Genomic DNA, 20,627 nt, shown 5'->3' with positions numbered 1-20,627 from the left:
GAAAGCTTCTTTTTGAACAGAAATGATTAAAAGTCATTTCTTTGTATTTTTGTCAGTTACTTTAACACTATCAGAAATGGACGAAGGCAGCGCTTCTGACTCTTGTCTGGTGCTTTTGCTCTTCTCTGTCTCGCTCATTTGGTGGCCATTCCTTATCTTATCACTGATTGTTTCTTCTCTCAGTAAACCCGTTTCTCCTCAGCCTCAGGTAGCCTGTCCGGCTCGGTGGGACCCATATGACTCCTTCCTCCACATGACTCCACAGTGCTGCCTGTCGCAGCATATACCAAGACTCGACGTCACTCTCTCCCTCTTTCCCCCCAAAGTCCTCCAGCAGAGCGGAGCAGCAGCAGCAGAGGAGCCGCAGAGAGGCCGCGTCTCACAGCCGGAGAAAACTCGCCAACATGGTGAGACATTTCACTGCACCAACGCGCCACGACATGACACCAACCACCACCCCTGAAAACGACTGAATAATATTAATGACACCAGAGCGTGCTGTGTTAGCGGCGCCGCGGACTGACGGGATTTAGCGGAGTTATGCATTTTCTAGTTGGATTTCATGCCAATGACGTAATGACAGCTCGTCTGTTTGAGAGATGTTTCTCGTTTTCAACTTGAACCTGACATTTTGAGGAAGATGAGTTCTGCTTATTTTTCGCCAGCTTGTTGTTGGAATTTTGCCGTTCCACCTTAAATGGTGGGGTGGGTAAATTCTGAGGCACCAGACTGTAACTGTTGCACCATTTAAGGTGGAACGGCAAAATTCGAACAAGAAACTGGCGAATAGGCCGAAAACTCGAGCCTGTTATTTGCCGAGTGCCGCAGCGCTGAGGACTGTGACGCACAGATACTTGGAGAGAGAGTCTCTGCCGTGTTTTCAGGCTAATAGACGTGTCTGAGGAACGGGGAGCACTTCAGCTTCACCATGACTGAGCTGTGGTAACGCAGAGAGACCTGCGTTCGGGCTGGACGTTTCCTTTAAGTACAAGTGTGCTGCGTTATTTTCGGGATACATAGAAATTGGAATAACGCCCCCCCTCCACCCTCCCCGGCTCCTCCGTTATAAATAGCACAATCACGCCCACCGTGTTCATTAAACTTTCATGGGCTCGGATTGCGCAAGAGGAGCGTATTGTTGAGCAGTCTGGTGTGTGCTAGAGGTAAAATAAGGCTTCTAACATGTGTTTTTGTTTCTGCCTGGGGGCGAAACTGTTCATCACTTCATATCGCCCCCCACCAAGCCTGCTGGCACAGCCTCTGTGTGCATGGCCGAGCTAGATACTGCGCTGGTTTTTCCCACCTGTATTCCGACCAACCCCGCCTCCTTGGACGAGATTGGCTGGCTAGGAACCAGTTATGTGCGAGGATTGGTTAGAGGCTGGAGTTTAAACGGCCTCGTGCGCGATGCTAGTAGTTTGTTTCAACGCACAGTTCGTCTGTCGCGGGCCAATCATTGTGCAGGAGGCGGGGCTTGGCGCAATACGGGTGGGGAACAAATAACGCAGAAATTCTGCGGCTCCTCTGCGCAGTCGTGGGATTTGGTATAATAACGTGAAAAAGGGAGCTATTAAAAAGCTGACTGAAGCATATAGCATATGGCAGAGTGTAGCAGGACTCTGTTATAAATACTGTTGGCTTATCATTCAGGACTGCACCATCCAATGAAGCCATTTTTAGAAGCAAAGCGCCTCATGAACCTGAAACTCACTCACTCACGTTATCCAGGCTCATGTGCATTGATTTGAGGGGTGGGGTGGGGAGGAGGGTATTAACCCTCTATAAAACACAATAGTCAAATCAAAACTAGCTATAAGCAGTACTGTGCAAAAATCAGAGAGCGCACTTACATTATTTAATTGTCCAATAGGTACACGTTATAACACACTTGCATAAGGAAAGGCAAAGTCATACTAAAAAAATCGATTTGCTTATCTTAATAATTTCTTCAGCATTCATTAAGAATTTTTGTGAAAGGGTGAGCCTAGGTCCACCCAGGGGGACATGAGTGTGTGTACAGCAATGCTGTGGCCAACGACAGCTGGATAATAAAGCACCATGACTTGTGTGAAAGCTGAGTCTGATTGTGGGGAACGCTGCAGTACCTTCGTCTTTGAAAGAGAACAGAAAATCAAGGTTCACTCTTGCTTAAGATCTGAAAAAATCCACAAGTGTTTCTGTCCATCCTTCTAATGTGAGAAAACAACACAGCGCTGTGTGTCTGAAAGGCTGTGTAACTGTCAAGAAGCTGTTACCGACAAAAGGAAATGGACAAAACGTTTTTATGGATGGATGAGTGGGGATTATTTGGATCATGAGAAACAGAAAATGCAAGCAACTTCTGAACTCACTAAAAACTGAAATAATTGAACTTATGTTTACATATTAGTTGTAATGTCTATGTAATAATAAGGAAATGCACACACACACACACACACACACACACACACATATATATATATATAGATGCACACTCACCGTCCACTTTATTAGGTAAATGTTCAGTTCAGTTTAGCAAATGTCCCTGTTCAGTTGCTTGTTAACACAAATAGCTAATCAGCCAATCATGTGGCCGCAACTCAGTGCATTTAGGCCTGTAGAGGTGGTCAAGGCAACTTGCTGAAGTGCAGTCCGAGCATCAGAACGGGGAAGAAAGGGGATTTAAGTGACTTTGAACGTGGCGTGGTTGTTGGTGCCAGACGGGCTGGTCTGAGTATTTCAGAAACTGCTGATCTACTGGGATTTTCACGCACAACCATCTCTAGGGTTTACAGAGAATGAATGATCCGAAAAAGAGAAAATATCCAGTGAGCGGTCAGTTGTGTGGACGAAAATGCCTTGTTGATGTGAGAGGTCAGAGGAGAATGGGCAAACTGGTTCCAGATGATAGAAAGACAACAATAACTCAAATAACCAACCAAAATCTTTGAGGGATGTTTCTAATACCTTGTTGAAAGTATGACATGAAGAATTAAAGCAGTTCTGAAGGCAAAAGGCGGTCCAACCTTTTACAAGCAAGGTGTACCTAATAAAGTGGCCGGTGAATGTGTGTTTGTGTGTGTGTGTATAGGGAGCGTTGTGAACTTACAATCAAATGAACGTGGTTAGATAACTTTACCTTTTGATCAAAGTTAGTTTTATAGTGTTGCTGGTTTGTCAGTTTGCTGTTCTGAATTGCTACTGGGTAACCATAACACGCTTGCTGGCTAGCTGTCATGCTGTCCATCGGGTACAAAAGCAAAGTCTGACATAGTCAAACCAAATGTGCAGTACCAATGTTAAAAGGTAAATAAGGATATATAAAAATTATGTAGTGTTTGCTAATTAATTTTGAATAATAATTTAAAGATTCATAATAATTAAAGCTTGCTGGGTCTGCTTTGTAAAGGTGGGCCTTCATTTTTTATATTTCCTTGTATACACTGTGTTTTTGCCCTTTAGCTACAGTTACAGATTCCTTTGGGAGTGTAGTGTTGTTGCCCCTTAAATCCAGCTCTTAGACTTATTTGTATGGTACGTGTGCCTTACACATTTTCACACTGAAGTTCCTAATAGAAAATTTAAATAATATAGAAATATATTTAAAATTTGTCCTCATGTTTGAACCATGTAGTGTTTCCTCAACCATAGAACAATGTTTTTATTGTTTTGGAAATATAAGAAATATAATACCATCTAAAACCTGCATAGTACTTGTTGTCATGATGAATTCCTTGAGTTTTACCACTGTGAACATGACAGAATCTAAATACAAGCTGCTCACTTTCTCCAGGTGAACTTTACAGTAGACCAGATCAGGGAGATCATGGACAAGAAGTCCAACATCAGGAACATGTCCGTGATCGCCCATGTGGACCATGGAAAATCGACTCTCACTGACTCCCTTGTGTGCAAGGCAGGGATCATTGCTTCTGCACGAGCTGGTGAGACCAGGTTCACCGACACAAGAAAAGATGAACAGGAAAGGTGCATCACCATCAAGTCAACGTAAGTATTCATACTTGTTTTAAAGTCAAAACTGCTGAGTTTCACAATATCTGCTTTCTTTGGGGCAGATTTACTAAAATAGGGACTAATTGCAGACAGTCTGCCAACACTTTGTGCCGATGATGGTGGTCAGTTTAGCAGGTTTCCTATAGAGAATGTCAATGAAAATGAACACAGGCCCACTTTATAATTAACATATGACCAGCGTAATATAAGATTTTGTTTTCTGTTTGTTTGTTTCTGTTTCTGGAACTTGAATGCCTTTGGAAACCGTTTGATATTGTAAAATCCATGTTTAATTTCACAGCGTGCATCCTGGTTGTTTGGGAACGTCTTAGTTATGTGTAGTGCATCAAAAGCTGTGACATCTCTGCTACAGCATGCAGAGAAGCCATAGCACATTGCAAAGCCAAGAAAACAGACTGACAAATCATTATTTAGGAAAAACCTGCTTTTAAGACATTCGGATATTGTTGTAAAATATATCCAAAGTATAAGGAAATAGCAGAACCTGGTTTTACTAAAATTATTTCTTCAAATTAAGAAAAATATGACATGATGGGCATTCTCCATTCTCTTTTCTCTGACCAGAAACAGTGGCAACCATGTATGTGCCAGAAATAAGACACACTTTCAACAGGCGTTAAATAATGAACACTCCGTTTGTTCTGTCAGTTTTGGTAAATTGGAGCTGGTGATTCATTATTATAATCTCCTCCTAGTATTTTGCACTTTCACAGGAAAATTCCTACAAATGCACATGCAGTGAGGCAAAAGCTCAAAAAGAGCAGCAGCTATCTCTCTTATAATGGGTGCTAAAGTGTTGTGTCTATTTAGTAAATCATGACAGTCACGTTTAATGCCAAAATGGAATTTGCGACATAACAGAACTTTAGTAAATCTGCCCCATGTCTATTTATTGATGTCGTGAAAAATAGCCTCACATTGTATTTTGGTTTTAGTAAAGTTCCCAGGAGGAGTACTGATAGCATTTCGCCTCAAATGTCAGCAAAAATAATCTACTTCTTAAAAACAATCATCTCATGTTTTATGGCTGGTAGCTTGGTGCTGCTTCCAGTGTGTACACAACATGTTTGATTGTCCAAGTCATTAAATAAAAAGGTAGCTAGAATCCATATATTTTAAAAGCCGTTATGTATTATCTTCAATGCAGAGCTATCTCTCTGTACTACGAGCTCAGCGAGAATGACTTGGCCTTCATCAAGCAATGCAAGGATGGGTGTGGTTTTCTCATAAACCTGATCGACTCTCCTGGTCACGTGGACTTCTCGTCCGAGGTGACGGCAGCTCTGAGAGTTACAGATGGGGCTCTCGTAGTAGTAGACTGTGTTTCAGGTATGACAGTGCATGCCTTCAGCAGGTTGAAGTTAAAAGGGTCATCCAAAGTCCCATGGGAATGTACCTTAAAGGGCCCATATCATAGAAAAAAATTACTCTTGCTTTTTTTTAAAAATATGAGTTGTATGCACACGCATTTTTTTCTAGCTTCAACTTACAGTTCATATAGATACAGTGAGGAAGTATTTGAACACCCTGTGACTTTGCAAGTTCTCCCACTTAGAAATCATGGAGGGGTCTGAAATTTTCATCTTAGGTGCCTGTCCACTGTGAGAGACATAATCTAAAAAAAAAAAAAATCCGGAAATCACAATGTATGATTTTTTAAATAATTTATTTGTGTGTTACTGCTGCAAATAAGTATTTGAACACCTGTGAAAATCAATGTTAATATTTGGTACAGTAGCCTTTGTTTGCAATTACAGAGGTCAAACGTTTCCTGTAGTTTTTCACCAGGTTTGTACACACTGCAGCAGGGATTTTAGCCCATTCCTCTACACAGATCTTCTCCAGATCAGCCAGGTTTCTGGGCTGTCGCTGAGAAACACGAAGTTTGAGCTCCCTCCAAAGATTTTCTATAGGGTTTAGGTCTGGACACTGGCTAGGCCACTTCAGAACCTTGATATGCTTCTTACAAAGCCACTCCTTGGTTATCCTGGCTGTGTGCTTTCGGTCATTGTCATGTTGGAAGACCCAGCCATGACCCATCTTCAATGCTCTAACTGAGGGAAGGAGGTTGTTCCCCAAAATCTCGCAATACATGGCCCCGGTCATCCTCTCCTTAATACAGTGCAGTTGTCCTGTCCCATGTGCAGAAAAACACCCCCAAAGCATGATGCTTCCACCCCCATGCTTCACAGTAGGGATGGTGTCTTTGGGATGGTACTCATCATTCTTCGTCCTCCAAACACAGCGAGTGGAATTAAGACCAAAAAGTTCTATTTTGGTCTCATCTGACCACAGAACTTTCTCCCATGTCTCCTCTGGATCATCCAAATGGTCATGGGCAAACTTAAGACGGGCCTGGACGTGTGCTGTTTAAGCAGGGGAACCTTCCGTGCCATGCATGACTTTAAACTATGACGTCTTAGTGTATTACCCACAGTAACCTTGGAAACAGTGGTGCCAGCTCTCTTCAGGTCGTTGACCAGCTCCTCCCGTGTAGTTCTGGGCTGATTCCATACCTTTCTTAGGATCATTGATACGCCACGAGGTGAGATCTTGCATGGAGCCCCAGTCAGAGGGAGATTGACAGTCATGTTTAGCGTCTTCCATTTTCTAATAATTGCTCCAACAGTTGATCTTTTTTCACTAAGCTGCTTGGCAATTGCCCCGTAGCCCTTTCCAGCCTTGTGGAGGTCTACGATTTTGTCTCTGGTGTCTTTGGACAGCTCTTTGGTCTTAGCCATGTTAGTAGTTGGAGTCTTACTGATTGTGTGGGGTGGACAGGTGTCTTTATGCAGCTAACGACCTCAAACAGTTGCTTCTAATTTAGAATAATAAGTGGAGTGGAGGTGGACTTTTTAGAGGCAGACTAACAGGTCTTTGAGGGCCAGAATTTTTGCTGATTGACAGGTGTTCAAATACTTATTTGCAGCAGTAACAAACAAATAAATAATTTTTAAAAAAATCATACATTGTGATTTCCGGATTTTTTTTAGATTATGTCTCTCACAGTGGACATGCACCTAAGATGAACATTTCAGACCCCTCCATGATTTCTAAGTGGGAGAACTTGCAAAGTCACAGGGTGTTCAAATACTCATTTTCCTCACTGTAGGTGCTGAGTGTTAATTGTTTCCAGAGTCAAGTGGTTGATATGACAAAGAAGGCATAAATGTGCAATACATTTTCCAAACACAACCATACAACATGCAGAGTGAACTGTAACATTAACAAGATAACAAGATTATTTCCACAACCTTACACACTAAAGTCAGCGAGAACAGGAAACCATAGCATGCTTTTCTTCCATATCATGATGTATTTCTTAGTCAAATAGGTTAAATTTATCATTGGTTGCAATGTCACATCCACAAATCAGCAGTTCACTCTGGTCATTTACACTGAAGTAAAAAGGAATAGTGTTACTGCAGCACTCAAGTGCTTAGTAGACATTTTATAGAACTGGCTCTTGCAACTGCAATCCATGTTACATCCAGGGGTCAGGAAAAACCTCAGCAGAGCTGACATACCCCAAAAATACAGAAAATCAGTGCCCAAAACAGGCTATCACAGCAAGGACAGAACCAAGAGTAAAGACCAGGGCATGACAAAAAGCCAGAAAATACCACAAACTACACCATGAAAAAACAATATATGGAATTGGAAGTCTTTGCAAGCAACTGGACACAAATCAAGGAATACAAATACACAGACAAATGAGATGACTAATTACAAAGAGGTGTACATAGTTAGTGAAATATGGCTGGAAGTGGAGAGGACCAATCCCTTCAGTGTTGCCCAGCAGTTATGATGGCCAAAGTGAGAGGGTTATTGGTGATGTAGGCCAGAGGAACAAGTGGAGGAGCAAGTGAATCTTCTGGAACAGGGACCATGAAATGGGACATGCACAGAGTGCTCTACTACTAAGAACTTGAGGCTTAACAGGGACATGGTAAAGACAGAGGTGATGGAGGAGAGGTGCTGGGAGTCTCTGGACAACTGAGTCAAAGCCGTGGCTGGAAAACTGTTTGAAGATGAGTCTGATATCTGTGCTGTGACAGAATCAGAGGAGTGGAATTGTTCTCTAAAGTGCTACAGCTGGGCCAGGACTCCATACAGACATAGCGTCAGGGATAACAGTAGGGATGACAGCAGAAACAGTAGCTTGCAACTTGATGGGGGAGTGAGGGCTGGAGTCTGGATAAGAGCAAAGAACGAGAGTGCTGGGTAGGCTTGAGGTCTGGAATTGGGTCTATATTTTGAAGGAGCCAACCAGGATGACCATCTCAGAAGGTCAGATATTTCATCAAGACTGTAGGAGATACAGAAGTCATGATCACCAGGTCGTGAGACTTCGGGGGTATACTAGAGGCTTATGATTCGGGGATCCTGGTGGTGACCTCAGTCTACAGGACAAGCTAGATGAGCAGTAAAGAAAAGTCAAAAATAGATTTCCTTAATATGTTGTGCTGCTCAGATATTACCCTAAGCAAAAGACCCCAGTAATATCACCTGTGTAGTTGAGATTTAGTAGAGATTTCAGTAAAGCCAGTGCTCAGATTTGCCAAGAATTGTTTATAGGATAGACGGCAGGACATCAAAAATGCTAGACACAAACAAACAGGTTATAATTACACAAACAACTGGGACTAAAAATAACAGAGGTATTTAGCAAGGACAATGAGACTGCACGAGACCTGGAACCAAACTAGACCAATCCATTTCTCTTAAAAGGGATGACATTGTGACAAATAGTTTGATCTGTACATTTGAGCACAAACATCTTTCGTAGTAAGGTACAACACAGTGCAACCAATCAAAACTGAGATAATTTACATACAGTGCCCTGCAAAAGTATTCAACTCCCTTACAAGTTATCAGATCTGTTTGGATTACTAATTGATAACTGATTACAGACCCTGAATTTAAAGTGATACTGGTTTTATGTAAGAAAATATTCTGGGACAGAATTACTAACTGAAAAATTATGGTTGCCTAAGTAATCAACCCCTGTGCTGTGGAAGCTCCCAAGTTTACACAAATGAAAGATATTGCCCTCAACAAGGAACTGGCTTACAGTTGGCCTGTACTTGTGAATAATTAAAAAGTTCATATTTTCTACATAAAAGACCTTTTTTAATTCAGATACTACTGGTCAGACTGAATCTGAAGGAAAAATGTTAAAATGAAGAGCATCCTAAAAAATGAAATATAAAGGTACAGAAATACACAAGATAGGAAAAATATTTAGGCATCCCACTGAACACTGATAGATCAATTGTGAGGAAATAGATGCTGCATCATACTACCCAGGCACTGCCTGAATGAGGCCGTCCTTCACAACTCAAGAAGGAGATGTGAGGGAAGCCACAGAGGGACCAACAATCACTTTGAAGGAGCTACAGAGTTCAGTGGCTGAGACTGGAGTGAAGGTGCACCAGTCAACAATAATAAGAGCTCTGCAAAAACTGGCCTGTACAGGAGCATCACCGCATATCTGGAGTTTGCCAGAAAGTAGCAAAGTATCCCAGGTAAATTGTGGGACATGGTTTTGTGGAGTTTTTTGGCCAAAATTTTAAGCATTATGTGTGGTGTAAACAAAACTCTTCTTAATTATGGGGGAGGCAACATTATGTTGTGAAGACAGTTTTCCTCAGTGGTGACTGGGCATCCTGCTAGACAACCTGCTGAAAACCTAAAGCTTAATAGAAGTTTCAGCTTTCAGCAGGACAGTGATCCCAAACACAAGGCCAAAGCAACACAGGAGTGGTTGAAAAACAAAAAGGTGAATGTTCTATTATAGCCAAGCCAAAGACCAGATCTCAGGTTAATTGAGAACCTGTTGCATGTCCACAAGCATCATCCAGCAAATGTGAAGTTGAACTTGGTTCACAGCGAAATTTAACTCTCTTGGAAGCGAATTGATTTTTTGAGCTCTCGCATTCTTTCCAGTTCAAGTGAACTGGCTTTTTTTCACCAGTCAGATTGTACTTGCATTCTGTGTGGGCTTGGCTTAGTTGTCAAGTGTAATCCAGATGATTCTGATTATTTTAAGAGAATTGAATACATTTGCATGCCAGTGTCTGTCAGCCTTAAAAGGACAAAATGAGCTTGTTTTATTGTAAGGGATAAAGATAGATTGAAAAATGGTCATGTATAAATTAATTACTAGTTTTGGTTTTTAGTACATAAAACATATATATAAGATGTGAAATAAAATAAAAGGAAAACATTTCAATATGGGCCCTTTAATACAATGTCTATTGCCTTGAATGTTTCATAATCAAAACATAACTTTCTGACAAATCTTTTGTCCTATTACTTCCACTTAAATATTCTTTCAGAACTAAATGTTAAACTGATTTATTGGTTTATTTATGTTACGTAAGATGTTTCAGCATGGTTAAATGTGTTCTACAGGTGTGTGTGTGCAGACTGAAACAGTTTTGAGGCAGGCCATTGCAGAACGTATCAAACCCGTCTTGATGATGAACAAGATGGATCGTGCCTTGCTTGAGTTGCAGCTGGAAACAGATGAACTGTACCAGACCTTTCAGCGCATCGTGGAGAATGTCAATGTCATCATTTCAACCTATGGTGAAGGAGAGCATGGACCAATGGGCAATATTATGGTAAAAATCAACTTAATCTGAAGTCTGGGTCTAAACTACTTGCAGCAGAGCTGCCTGCAAATAAGATGATATCAGTCCAGTAATTGTATTGGTTCTTTTATGTAAAAACTTAACATCTTAAAACATTTTAAAATATCATATGAGCAAGCCTTATACTGTATTATATTTCCAGGTGGATCCTGTTGTTGGTACAGTGGGATTTGGTTCAGGCCTCCATGGCTGGGCCTTCACCCTGAAGCAGTTCGCTGAGATGTATGTGGCCAAGTTTGCTGCCAAAGGTGAAAAGAAAAAAGCAGAAGTCAGCTCTGCAGAGCGTTCTAAGAAGGTGGAGGAGATGATGAAGAAGCTTTGGGGAGACAAGTAAGTGCAGCAGAGGGATTCCACTTAATTCAAATTAATAAAGTTTTATATTTGGTGCACTAGGTTTTAAAAAATGCATTAAGGCCTTTTCTGTGTAATCCACTTTTTGTCTTCAACTCCTCAGGTATTTTGACCCTTCCAATGGAAAATTCAGTAAAACAGCAACTAACGCAGAAGGCAAAAAGCTCCCTCGCACTTTCTGCCAACTTGTTCTGGATCCAATTTTCAAGGTGTGCATTACAGCAGCTATTCCAACCTTGTTTCTCACAATTGCACAGACACTTCAAAATGACAAATTATTTCTACAGTTATTTCATTAAAAACCTGATTGACAAGTGACTAGGTTGGGCTTCTAGAGTACTGTAAACATTTATTTTCCCCCATTTTTTGCATATTACAAACTGGATGTAATCATTCAATGTATATAACCCTGAAACTACACTAAATACCAGCACATAACACATTTATAACAGTAATGTACAGTGCCACCCACAAATATTGGCATAGCAAAACACTCTTCAGCTCAGCCCACAGGGTTCTATGGGGTTTAGGTAAGGGGACTGGGGTGGCCATGGCAAAACCTTTATTTTGTGGTCAGTGAAGCATGTTGATTTTAAGACGTGCTTTAGATCATTGTCCTGCTGGAAGATCCAAACTGTAGCCTAGTTTAAGCTTCCTGAATGAGGCAGTCAGTTTTTGATTTTATCTCTGCTGGTACTTAATGGAGTCTGTGATATCATGTATTTGAATAAATTGCCCAAAATTGAGCCTTTGGAAGTAAAACAGCCCCACACTATCGCAGATCAATCACCATACTTCACAATGGAGATGAGGGACTTTCTGCATAGCTATCTTTGTGTCCACGCCAAACTCATCTCTCGTGTTTTGTTGCCCAAAACCTCTTTTTTGGTCTCATCAGACTATAGAACACAGTCCCACTGAAAGCTCCAGTAACATCTGGCAAACTGGAGGAACTTGAGTTTATTGGGCCATGATAACAGAGGCCTCCTTTTGGCATGCTAATGCAGACAAGCCAGTGTAGGAGGGTGATGCTTTAGACAATGTTTTGCTGGGTCTGGACGTTCATGTGGATGTCAATTTTAGAAGTGCCCCTTACCCTGACATTGTAGTGGATTAGCTACACCATCCTCTGTCAGCAGGAAAATGCGCCCTGCCACACTCTACACATTGTTCAGGAGTGGTTTGAAGAACCTGACAAAGAATTGAAGGTGCTTCCCTGGCCTATAAATTCTCCAGACCTCTATCTGATTGATCTGTGAGATGTGTTAGAACAAGAAGTCCAACCCATGGCAGCTTCTCCCAGCATCTTACAGGATCTGCACCTAACGTCTTTGTGCCAGGTACCACTGGACACCTTCAGAGGTCTTGTAGAGTCCATACCTCAGCGGTTAGACCTTTTGTGGTGGCCTGTGGAGAACCAACAGCTCATTCGGCAGTTGGTCCTAATGTTCATCAGAGTAGTTACATGCTACACAGATAATTTGGCTTAATAATTAAATTAAATTAAGATAAATAAAAGCTGTCAAGTAGAGTTTTTTCAATGCCTTCTGGTAAGCCCCAAAACAGCCACTAAGACTAATAAGAGACATCAGGAGAATATAGTAATTTGAGCATGGGTGTGTGCATAGCTTAAGCCTTGCCTCCTCTCCATCCACTTCACCCTGATTGGATGTATCCATCCATCCATCCATTATCTAAGCCGCTTCTACGTCAGGGTCGCGGGGGGATGCTGGAGCGTATCCCAGCAGTCTTCGGGCAGAAGGCAGGATACACCCTGGACAGGTCGCCAGTCCATCGCAGGGCAGACAGACAGACACAGACAGTCACTCACACCTAGGGGCAATTTAGCATGTCCAATTGGCCTGACTGCATGTCTTTGGACTGTGGGAGGAAACCGGAGAACCCGGAGGAAACCCACGCAGACACGGGGAGAACATGCAAACTCCACACAGAGAGGACCGCCCGGCCGGGGAATCGAACCCAGGCCCTCCTTACTGTGAGGCAACAGCGCTACCCACCATGCCATCGTGCCGCCCTGGATGTATCCAGATGACTAATTTTGATTGCTGACAGCGATTTCCATGAAGGATGGCAAATAGAGCCCCTTGGAAGAGAACGAGGGGTACACTGTTCGATCTGGGCTTGTCTAGACCAGTCTACGAAGATTGATATGATCATTGTCTTACTGTTCCACTAAAACAAATAGGTCTTTATAATAATGATAATTCTTACTGTAACAACACTTATATCACTGTGCTCGCATAGAAAAACAGCAGAACCGTTAAAAATATAAAAATATATTTAGAAATAAATCTTGGAGGAACTGTCTTGAAAATTGAATATTGCATTAATGGCCTCAAATCTTCATTAAGACACATGCATTTATTCTAATTAATATTATTAATTTTTTAAAAGGTTTTCGATGCCATCATGAACTTCAAGAAAGAGGAGAGCCAGAAACTGATTGACAAACTGAACGTAAAGCTTGATGTTGAGGACAAGGAGAAGGAAGGGAAACCCCTGCTTAAGGTGACTCTTCCATTACTTATGAATACTGACATGATAGTTCAAGCAATAGCACGTGGAGACTTCTGAATAATTTGCACCTGTACAGCTGTAATTATGTGTGTTGCCTTTGTATTTTGTCCAGGCTGTGATGCGCCGCTGGTTGCCTGCAGGTGATGCTTTGCTTCAGATGATTACCATCCATCTACCTTCACCTGTAACAGCCCAGCGGTACCGCTGTGAGCTGCTGTATGAAGGCCCAGGAGATGATGAGTCAGCCATGGGTTAGTTACAATATTATGAGAATTAAATTAATTTAGCCCCTTAAAATTCCAGGCTCAGCAACTTTGGGGGCAGTGTAGTACTAGTTTCAATGAGCAATGAGTGAGGAATAATTATAAAGGGGTGCTCTGGCCAAAATGAAAAATGTAACCATTGCTACATCTGTTGTAAACATGCATACTCATTTCCTTGGCAGTGCTGCAGTAGAATCTAGAGTGAGATTTCCAGTTTAAAGATTTGGAAAACTCCCTTTTGATGACATATCTTAAAGCTGGGGGGAACCTTTCAAGAACTACAACTACCTTATGGTGGAGCCCAGTTGTTTGGAAATGTTTTTTTGTTTCTTTTGTTAGCTGGTAAATGCAGAAGGAAGGTAGATATTTAAAGCTACTGCTAGGAAGCTGACCATCATATTGCAACTGTAAAGCTGTAGTAACTGTCACTATGTTGGTGAGAACAAGCTAAAAGCTTATAGCAAGGTAGCTGTCTATCTGGATACATTACCTCAGTTTGGCTTCTTGGCTCTGGCAGCCATTTTGTACTGAATAAAGTCACTATTGCAAGACAGAATGTTTCTTTAATATAAACGTATAGGGTTTTGTTTTCATTGTAGAAAACTTTGACCTTGAGGGAGAAGCAGCTTAAAAAATGTGTGTGTGTAGAAAACTGTGAATTCTAATGGTTAAATGGTGCAATGTATTATAATGCACTTCATTTTAAAGGTGATATCAACTTAAGAATTTGTTGAAAACCCATTTCTCAATGCATCAGCTAAATCTGAAACAACTTGTAAACTTTTTCTGACATGTGACCTTCACAGGTATCAAGAACTGTGATCCTAAAGCTCCACTGATGATGTATGTCTCCAAAATGGTACCAACTAGTGACAAGGGTAGATTCTACGCCTTTGGTCGTGTTTTCTCTGGTGTTGTTGCCACTGGGCAGAAGGTGCGTATCATGGGCCCAAACTATACGCCAGGGAAGAAGGAGGACTTATACTTGAAACCAATTCAAAGGTTTGTGACATTCTATTGCATATAGCACAGTATCCTGAAAATACAAAAAAATATTGTATATATATTTTTTATTACGTCTCTCCAGAACTATCCTTATGATGGGCCGCTATGTTGAACCCATTGAAGATGTGCCCTGTGGGAACATCGTTGGACTGGTTGGGGTTGATCAGTTTTTGGTGAAGACTGGTACCATCACCACCTATGAGCAAGCTCACAACATGCGAGTGATGAAGTTCAGTGTGAGCCCTGTAGTGAGAGTGGCTGTGGAGGCCAAAAACCCAGCGGATCTTCCAAAGCTGGTAGAAGGCCTTAAACGCTTGGCCAAGTCTGACCCCATGGTTCAGGTAAGCATGAACAGCTGTGATTGGATTGATAAATTGTGAATAACCTTAACTTACTTTTGAAACTAGAACTAATATGGTTGTTTATCCATCAGTGTTTGAGTTTCTTTGTTTTGCCAGTGCATCATTGAAGAGTCAGGTGAGCACATTGTGGCTGGTGCAGGAGAGCTGCATCTGGAAATCTGCCTAAAAGATCTTGAAGAAGATCATGCTTGTATTCCCCTGAAGGTAAAGCTGATCAATTAAGCAGTTTTATTAATTTTAGTTCCCAAACAAATGAACATTTTGTCACTGACACCAACACTAATGTTGAGGAGAAACCAATAATAAAGTCCAGTATATTTGTATATGATGCAATAGCTTTAGAATGATTTAGCACTTTACTGTCATATTTGACAATACAATGTTCTCTGGAGCAAATTTCCCAGTTTAAAGACAAGAAAAATTGCTTTCTGACAATGAATACTAAAGGAACTCAAGGAAAACTACAAGCTTTTCCAGGCTAATACTTGAGGGATGTTTTTTCACGATAATTGCCCAATTCAGAAGAAAACCAGATTCCTAATGGTAATGGCAAAAAAGCTGAACTTCTCATCTGTATTTAGACACATTTTTGTATTCAAACACATTTAAAAACATTTAATAGTGGTTTAGGTATAAGCAAGAATAGGACTGACATACCCTATATGTCCAAAAGTTTGTGGACACCCTTTCTTATTAGTGAAGATGCACTCACTGCTGACACAGGAGTTTCAATGCACACACCACTTGTATAATATAGAAAAGCATTGACAATAGAACCGGATGCTCTGGGCAGCAGCCTAAGAGCACCATATGCCAATGCCAAGCATAGGCTAGTGGGGTATGAAGCCCCCCAGCACTAAACTATGGAACTGTGTTCCCTAGAGTGATAAAGCACCAAGCACTAATAACTAATCATCCACCACCAATACCTGATCTCACTTGTACTCCCACTGTTGAATGCAATCAAATCCTCACAGCAATGTTTCAGCATTTAGTGTAAAATCTTCCCCAAAGAGTAGAGACAGTTACTGCAGCAAGAGGGGGCAAACTCCATTTTAATACTCTTGATTTTGGAAGAAATGTTGGATAAGCAGGTGTCCACAAACATTTGACCACATAGTATATTTCCAAATAGTGAATTACTGTTCTTGACTGCTTAATAACTTTGTTCACAGAAATCAGATCCAGTAGTATCATATCGTGAAACAGTGAGTGATGATTCGGATCAAGTCTGCTTGTCCAAGTCTCCCAACAAGCACAACCGTCTATACATGAAGGCTCGGCCCCTCCCAGACGGCTTGGCCGAAGATGTTGACAAGGGTGATGTCACAGCTAGGCAGGAGCTTAAACAAAGAGCTCGCTACCTGGCTGAGAAGTATGAGTGGGAGGTTGCTGAGGCCCGTAAAATATGGTGCTTTGGACCAGATGGAACAGGACCCAACATCCTTGTGGATATCACAAAGGGAGTGCAGTATCTGAATGAGATCAAGGACAGTGTGGTGGCTGGTTTCCAGTGGGCAACCAAGGAGGTGGGTAGAATACTTGAAAATGTTGGGGCATAACCCTTAGACTTCATGTTGCATATAACAAGATTTCAGTAATTCAATATTGTGTGATACTTCAATTGTGACATACAATCAAAATTTCTATTTGAAAATAATTCTCATCTTAATGAAACCATCTTAAAAAGATCATTACACATCTGTAATCTTTCAACTTCGCCCACATAAATGTGAGAAAAGGGATTTTCAAGGTAGACAGGGTTTAGCAGTTATAAAAATAGGACTATGTTACTGTTTTCAGTCATCTGTGTACACAGAAGTTGGGTTAGTGCCTGCATACGCAATTGCACATAGTTTGCATTTTAGAGTGCTTTCACAATTTGGATCATGTGCATCTCCTTGGAGCTTCTGCAAATATTACAAAACCTGTAAGACTGAAGTAACCAGATAAGCCTAAAACACAGTTCTGTTTACCTCTTTAGGGAGCACTTTGCGAGGAGAACATGAGGGCAGTGCGATTTGACATCCATGATGTCACCCTGCATGCTGATGCCATTCACAGAGGAGGCGGTCAGATCATTCCTACAGCCCGAAGGGTTCTGTACGCTTCTGTGCTGACCGCACAGCCGAGGCTGATGGAGCCCATTTACCTGGTGGAGATTCAAGTAAGTTCAGCATCCTCAGTGATTAATATGACCAGTGTTGCCAACTCCTCAGTAAGGAAAGTAGCTATTGGCTGTCCTAAAAGTCGCTAAATGACATCACCTAATTTTCATAATTGTCCATTTGCGTGTATTTGAAGGTGTAGAATAAAGGAATAACAGTGTGGGAGAGATAAAAGTGAGTAAGAAACACCCGAATATGTTAGAACTACAAATGAACTCTGAATAAATGAACTACTTCTGTTGATTTTCTTTTTTGCTGCCAAAATAACTTTGTGATGAACTTTGTTAATGCTTTGTCTAGACCCACATAAATCATTTTTACGTAACTTACACAAATGAATTTTGGCCCGTGTTGTTAAATGTTAGCATATCAAATTTAATCAAAAGACTGTTAACGCTACGTGGGGTGGAACTGCTATGTTCAACCCTCCTCCTTTATCCAGGCTTGGGACCGGCCAAGTGACCTTAAAAGAGACACTTTGGCAGAGGTACTTAGTTTTTTTGTTTTCTGTTTTTTTTTATTATTTATATTTACATCCAGCTCTGTAAATAGGGGGCGGGGTCAGCTGCTTTGGGCATGCGCAGTTCATTTGCAGTGCGGCCGTGGAGCGGCGTGGGTCTGCTCTGACTGTGAGACTGAGCACTGTGAGTGCTGTGGGACAGGGCTCACGGCAGCACCCGCTGTTCGCTGAGGACAGTAACTGAAAAACGTGTGTGTTCACCTCAGAGTTTCCAAAAATCTCCAATAACACCAGAAAAAGTTGCTGGACTTGTCGCTAGTCGCTTTTTTAAAAAAAAAAAAAAGTCACTAGAGGGGTCTGAAAAGTCACTAAGTTGGCAACACTGAACATGACTAAGTCCGTGGTCAACTCTTTTGCTATAACACTAAGCTGCCACTTTATTAGCTACATCTACTTTGTAGCTACAATTATTAAAGACCATTTTATTACATACACCTACAATATAGATGCACTTTTTAAGTAGAATAACTGACTGTAGCATCAGCAATGATGCCAACACATCAGTGGCATTGTGGTAATGGCCTACTGTGTGCTGCTATTAGTGTACTAGGCCAGCAGTGTCACTGCTGTCTTGAGAACGGACCACCAGCTAGTCAGCACTGCTCTTGTGGATAGAGTCTGACCACTGATAAAAGACATGATGCACCTACAAAGTAAAAACAACAAAGTATATGTTTCTAATAAAGTGGACAGTAAATGTACAGTGTTTAAACACCCCAGCATCACAGCTATACCTGATACACGCATACCAACAAAACATTAACATGCCTTTATGCTGGTGTCACTGCTGTGCCGAGAAGGGTCCCCACCCAAATAATATCTGCTCATTGGTGGTCCCATGGTTGTCCCTTTCCACTGATGTATGGGGTAGATGGTGGCTGACATACTGTGTAGTAATAGATTGTGAAGAGTCAGTAATTGTAAACCTATAAAGCGCACCTATATGGTAGGTGTTTCTGATAAAATGGTCAATGAGTGTAGGTCCAAGGTAGATGTACCTAATAAACTTCCTACTCAAACTTGAATCTAAAACAATTGCCCACCTGTGTACACTCTAGTGTCCAGAGCAGGTTGTGGGTGGTATCTATGGTGTCCTGAACAGGAAAAGAGGCCATGTCTTTGAGGAATCTCAAGTGGCAGGGACGCCTATCTTTGTTGTGAAGGCATATCTCCCTGTAAACGAATCATTTGGTAAGTTCATCTTTTAAATAAAAATAAATTCAGTGTTAAAACGTACTGCAAAATTCTCATTGCTAAGGAAAAGGGAAAACACTAAGATGTGCAATGCAGCAGTAATTCCAGACTAGCAGGGGGCATTCTTAAAGCAGCTATGTGGTCTAGGCATTGGCATTTGCAGGCTATGGTTAATGCTCGACTCCTCTGTCCAGGTTTCACAGCTGACCTGAGGTCCAACACAGGTGGGCAAGCCTTTCCTCAGTGTGTGTTTGACCACTGGCAGATTCTGCCTGGAGACCCCTATGATGCCAACAGCAAGCCTTCCCAGGTCGTGGCCGAGACCCGTAAGCGTAAAGGCCTGAAGGAGGGAATCCCAGCTTTAGATAACTTCCTGGACAAATTATAATCTTCTTGGACTGCCAAAAGTACATTTAAGCAATCGGTAGCTCTTACACTTGCAGTGTTATTTACCTACATTGTGATGGAAATGTATGTTTACATTAAAAATAAAGACTGAGCTTGACTTGAGTTTTCCACATTGCTCAATCTTCAAAGCAAATAAAAACTGAGCACCTTAAGTTTTACATTCTGTCTTTGTCTTCTAGTAGCATTAGAAACAATTGGCTTTATAGCATGCAGTTTTTCAGATAGACATTTCCACTGCTTTTTGCTTTGTGTTTGGATAGAATGCTTTGTTACTAAATTAAGCATTGAAAGTATAATTAAAATTTTTAAATCGTTAAATAATATTGTAATAAGTAGATGTGCACACACCTGGTTCATAACTTGGGAGGCATGCCACAAAGCAGGATTGCCCAAAGATGAGGACTGTCCAATAACAATGTCCCTTAGCTCTTTTCCCAATTAGGACAACCTTGACTTTGGGCTTAAGTTATCTGGCTAAACTGAGAAATCCTGCTTTGTGAAACACCCCCTGATCTTGCGCACCATACATTTCAAAACGACCATCTTTTTTTGTCACAATGTTTAGTGCAAATATAATTTACTGTGGTCTGAATTTAAATAAGGAACAAAGATTAAATATCCCTTATTCACATGCCACAGACATTATGAAACTACTGTATGGGTCAAATCCATTCTGTAAAAGTTTTTCATATAAATAAACTTCTACATCAGATCTACAGACCTTTGATAGAAGGTACTATCTTTCCCAGTGTTTATGCTCAGAGAAAACTTATGTTCGATTTTTTTTCCCCATGTTGAATTGGACCAAAGATAAACTATATTCACTATATTGCCAAAAGTATTCACTCACCCATCCAAATCATTGAATGCAGGTGGAAGGCATGCAGACTGCTTCTACAAACATTTGTGAAAGAATGGGTCTCTCTCAAGAGCTTAGTGAATTCCAGCATGGTACCATGATAGGATGCTACCTGAAAGTCCAGTCATGAAATTTCCTCGCTACTAAATATTCCAGTCAACTGTCAGTGTTGTTATAACAAAGTGGACGCGAACAACAGCAACTCAGCCGCAAAGTGGTAGGCCATGTAAAATGACAGCAGGGTCAGCGGATGCTGAGGCATATAGTGCACTTGGGGTCGCCAACT

The 20,627-nt window shown here is 41.3% G+C and overlaps 1 protein-coding gene across 1 annotated transcript; it reads left to right on the top strand.

Annotated features, from left to right (window-relative positions):
* The first annotated feature begins 256 nt into the window (after positions 1 to 256).
* On the top strand, positions 257 to 19,640 carry eef2l2 (eukaryotic translation elongation factor 2, like 2). The gene is made up of 15 exons (XM_017687334.2): positions 257 to 407; positions 3,773 to 3,987; positions 5,162 to 5,343; positions 10,432 to 10,643; positions 10,816 to 11,003; positions 11,128 to 11,233; positions 13,440 to 13,553; positions 13,675 to 13,813; positions 14,632 to 14,827; positions 14,913 to 15,171; positions 15,289 to 15,396; positions 16,368 to 16,721; positions 17,177 to 17,359; positions 18,939 to 19,071; positions 19,269 to 19,640. The coding sequence occupies exons 1-15, from the start codon at positions 405 to 407 to the stop codon at positions 19,460 to 19,462; spliced, it is 2,586 nt and encodes an 861-aa protein (XP_017542823.1). The 5' UTR covers positions 257 to 404; the 3' UTR covers positions 19,463 to 19,640.
* The last annotated feature ends 987 nt before the right edge of the window (positions 19,641 to 20,627 follow it).

The sequence above is a fragment of the Pygocentrus nattereri genome, chromosome 20 (assembly GCF_015220715.1).
Source record: "Pygocentrus nattereri isolate fPygNat1 chromosome 20, fPygNat1.pri, whole genome shotgun sequence".
Classification (NCBI taxonomy): domain Eukaryota; kingdom Metazoa; phylum Chordata; class Actinopteri; order Characiformes; family Serrasalmidae; genus Pygocentrus; species Pygocentrus nattereri.
The sequence above is the reverse complement of the archived record's forward strand: the minus strand, read 5'-3'. Positions and strand labels throughout refer to the sequence as shown.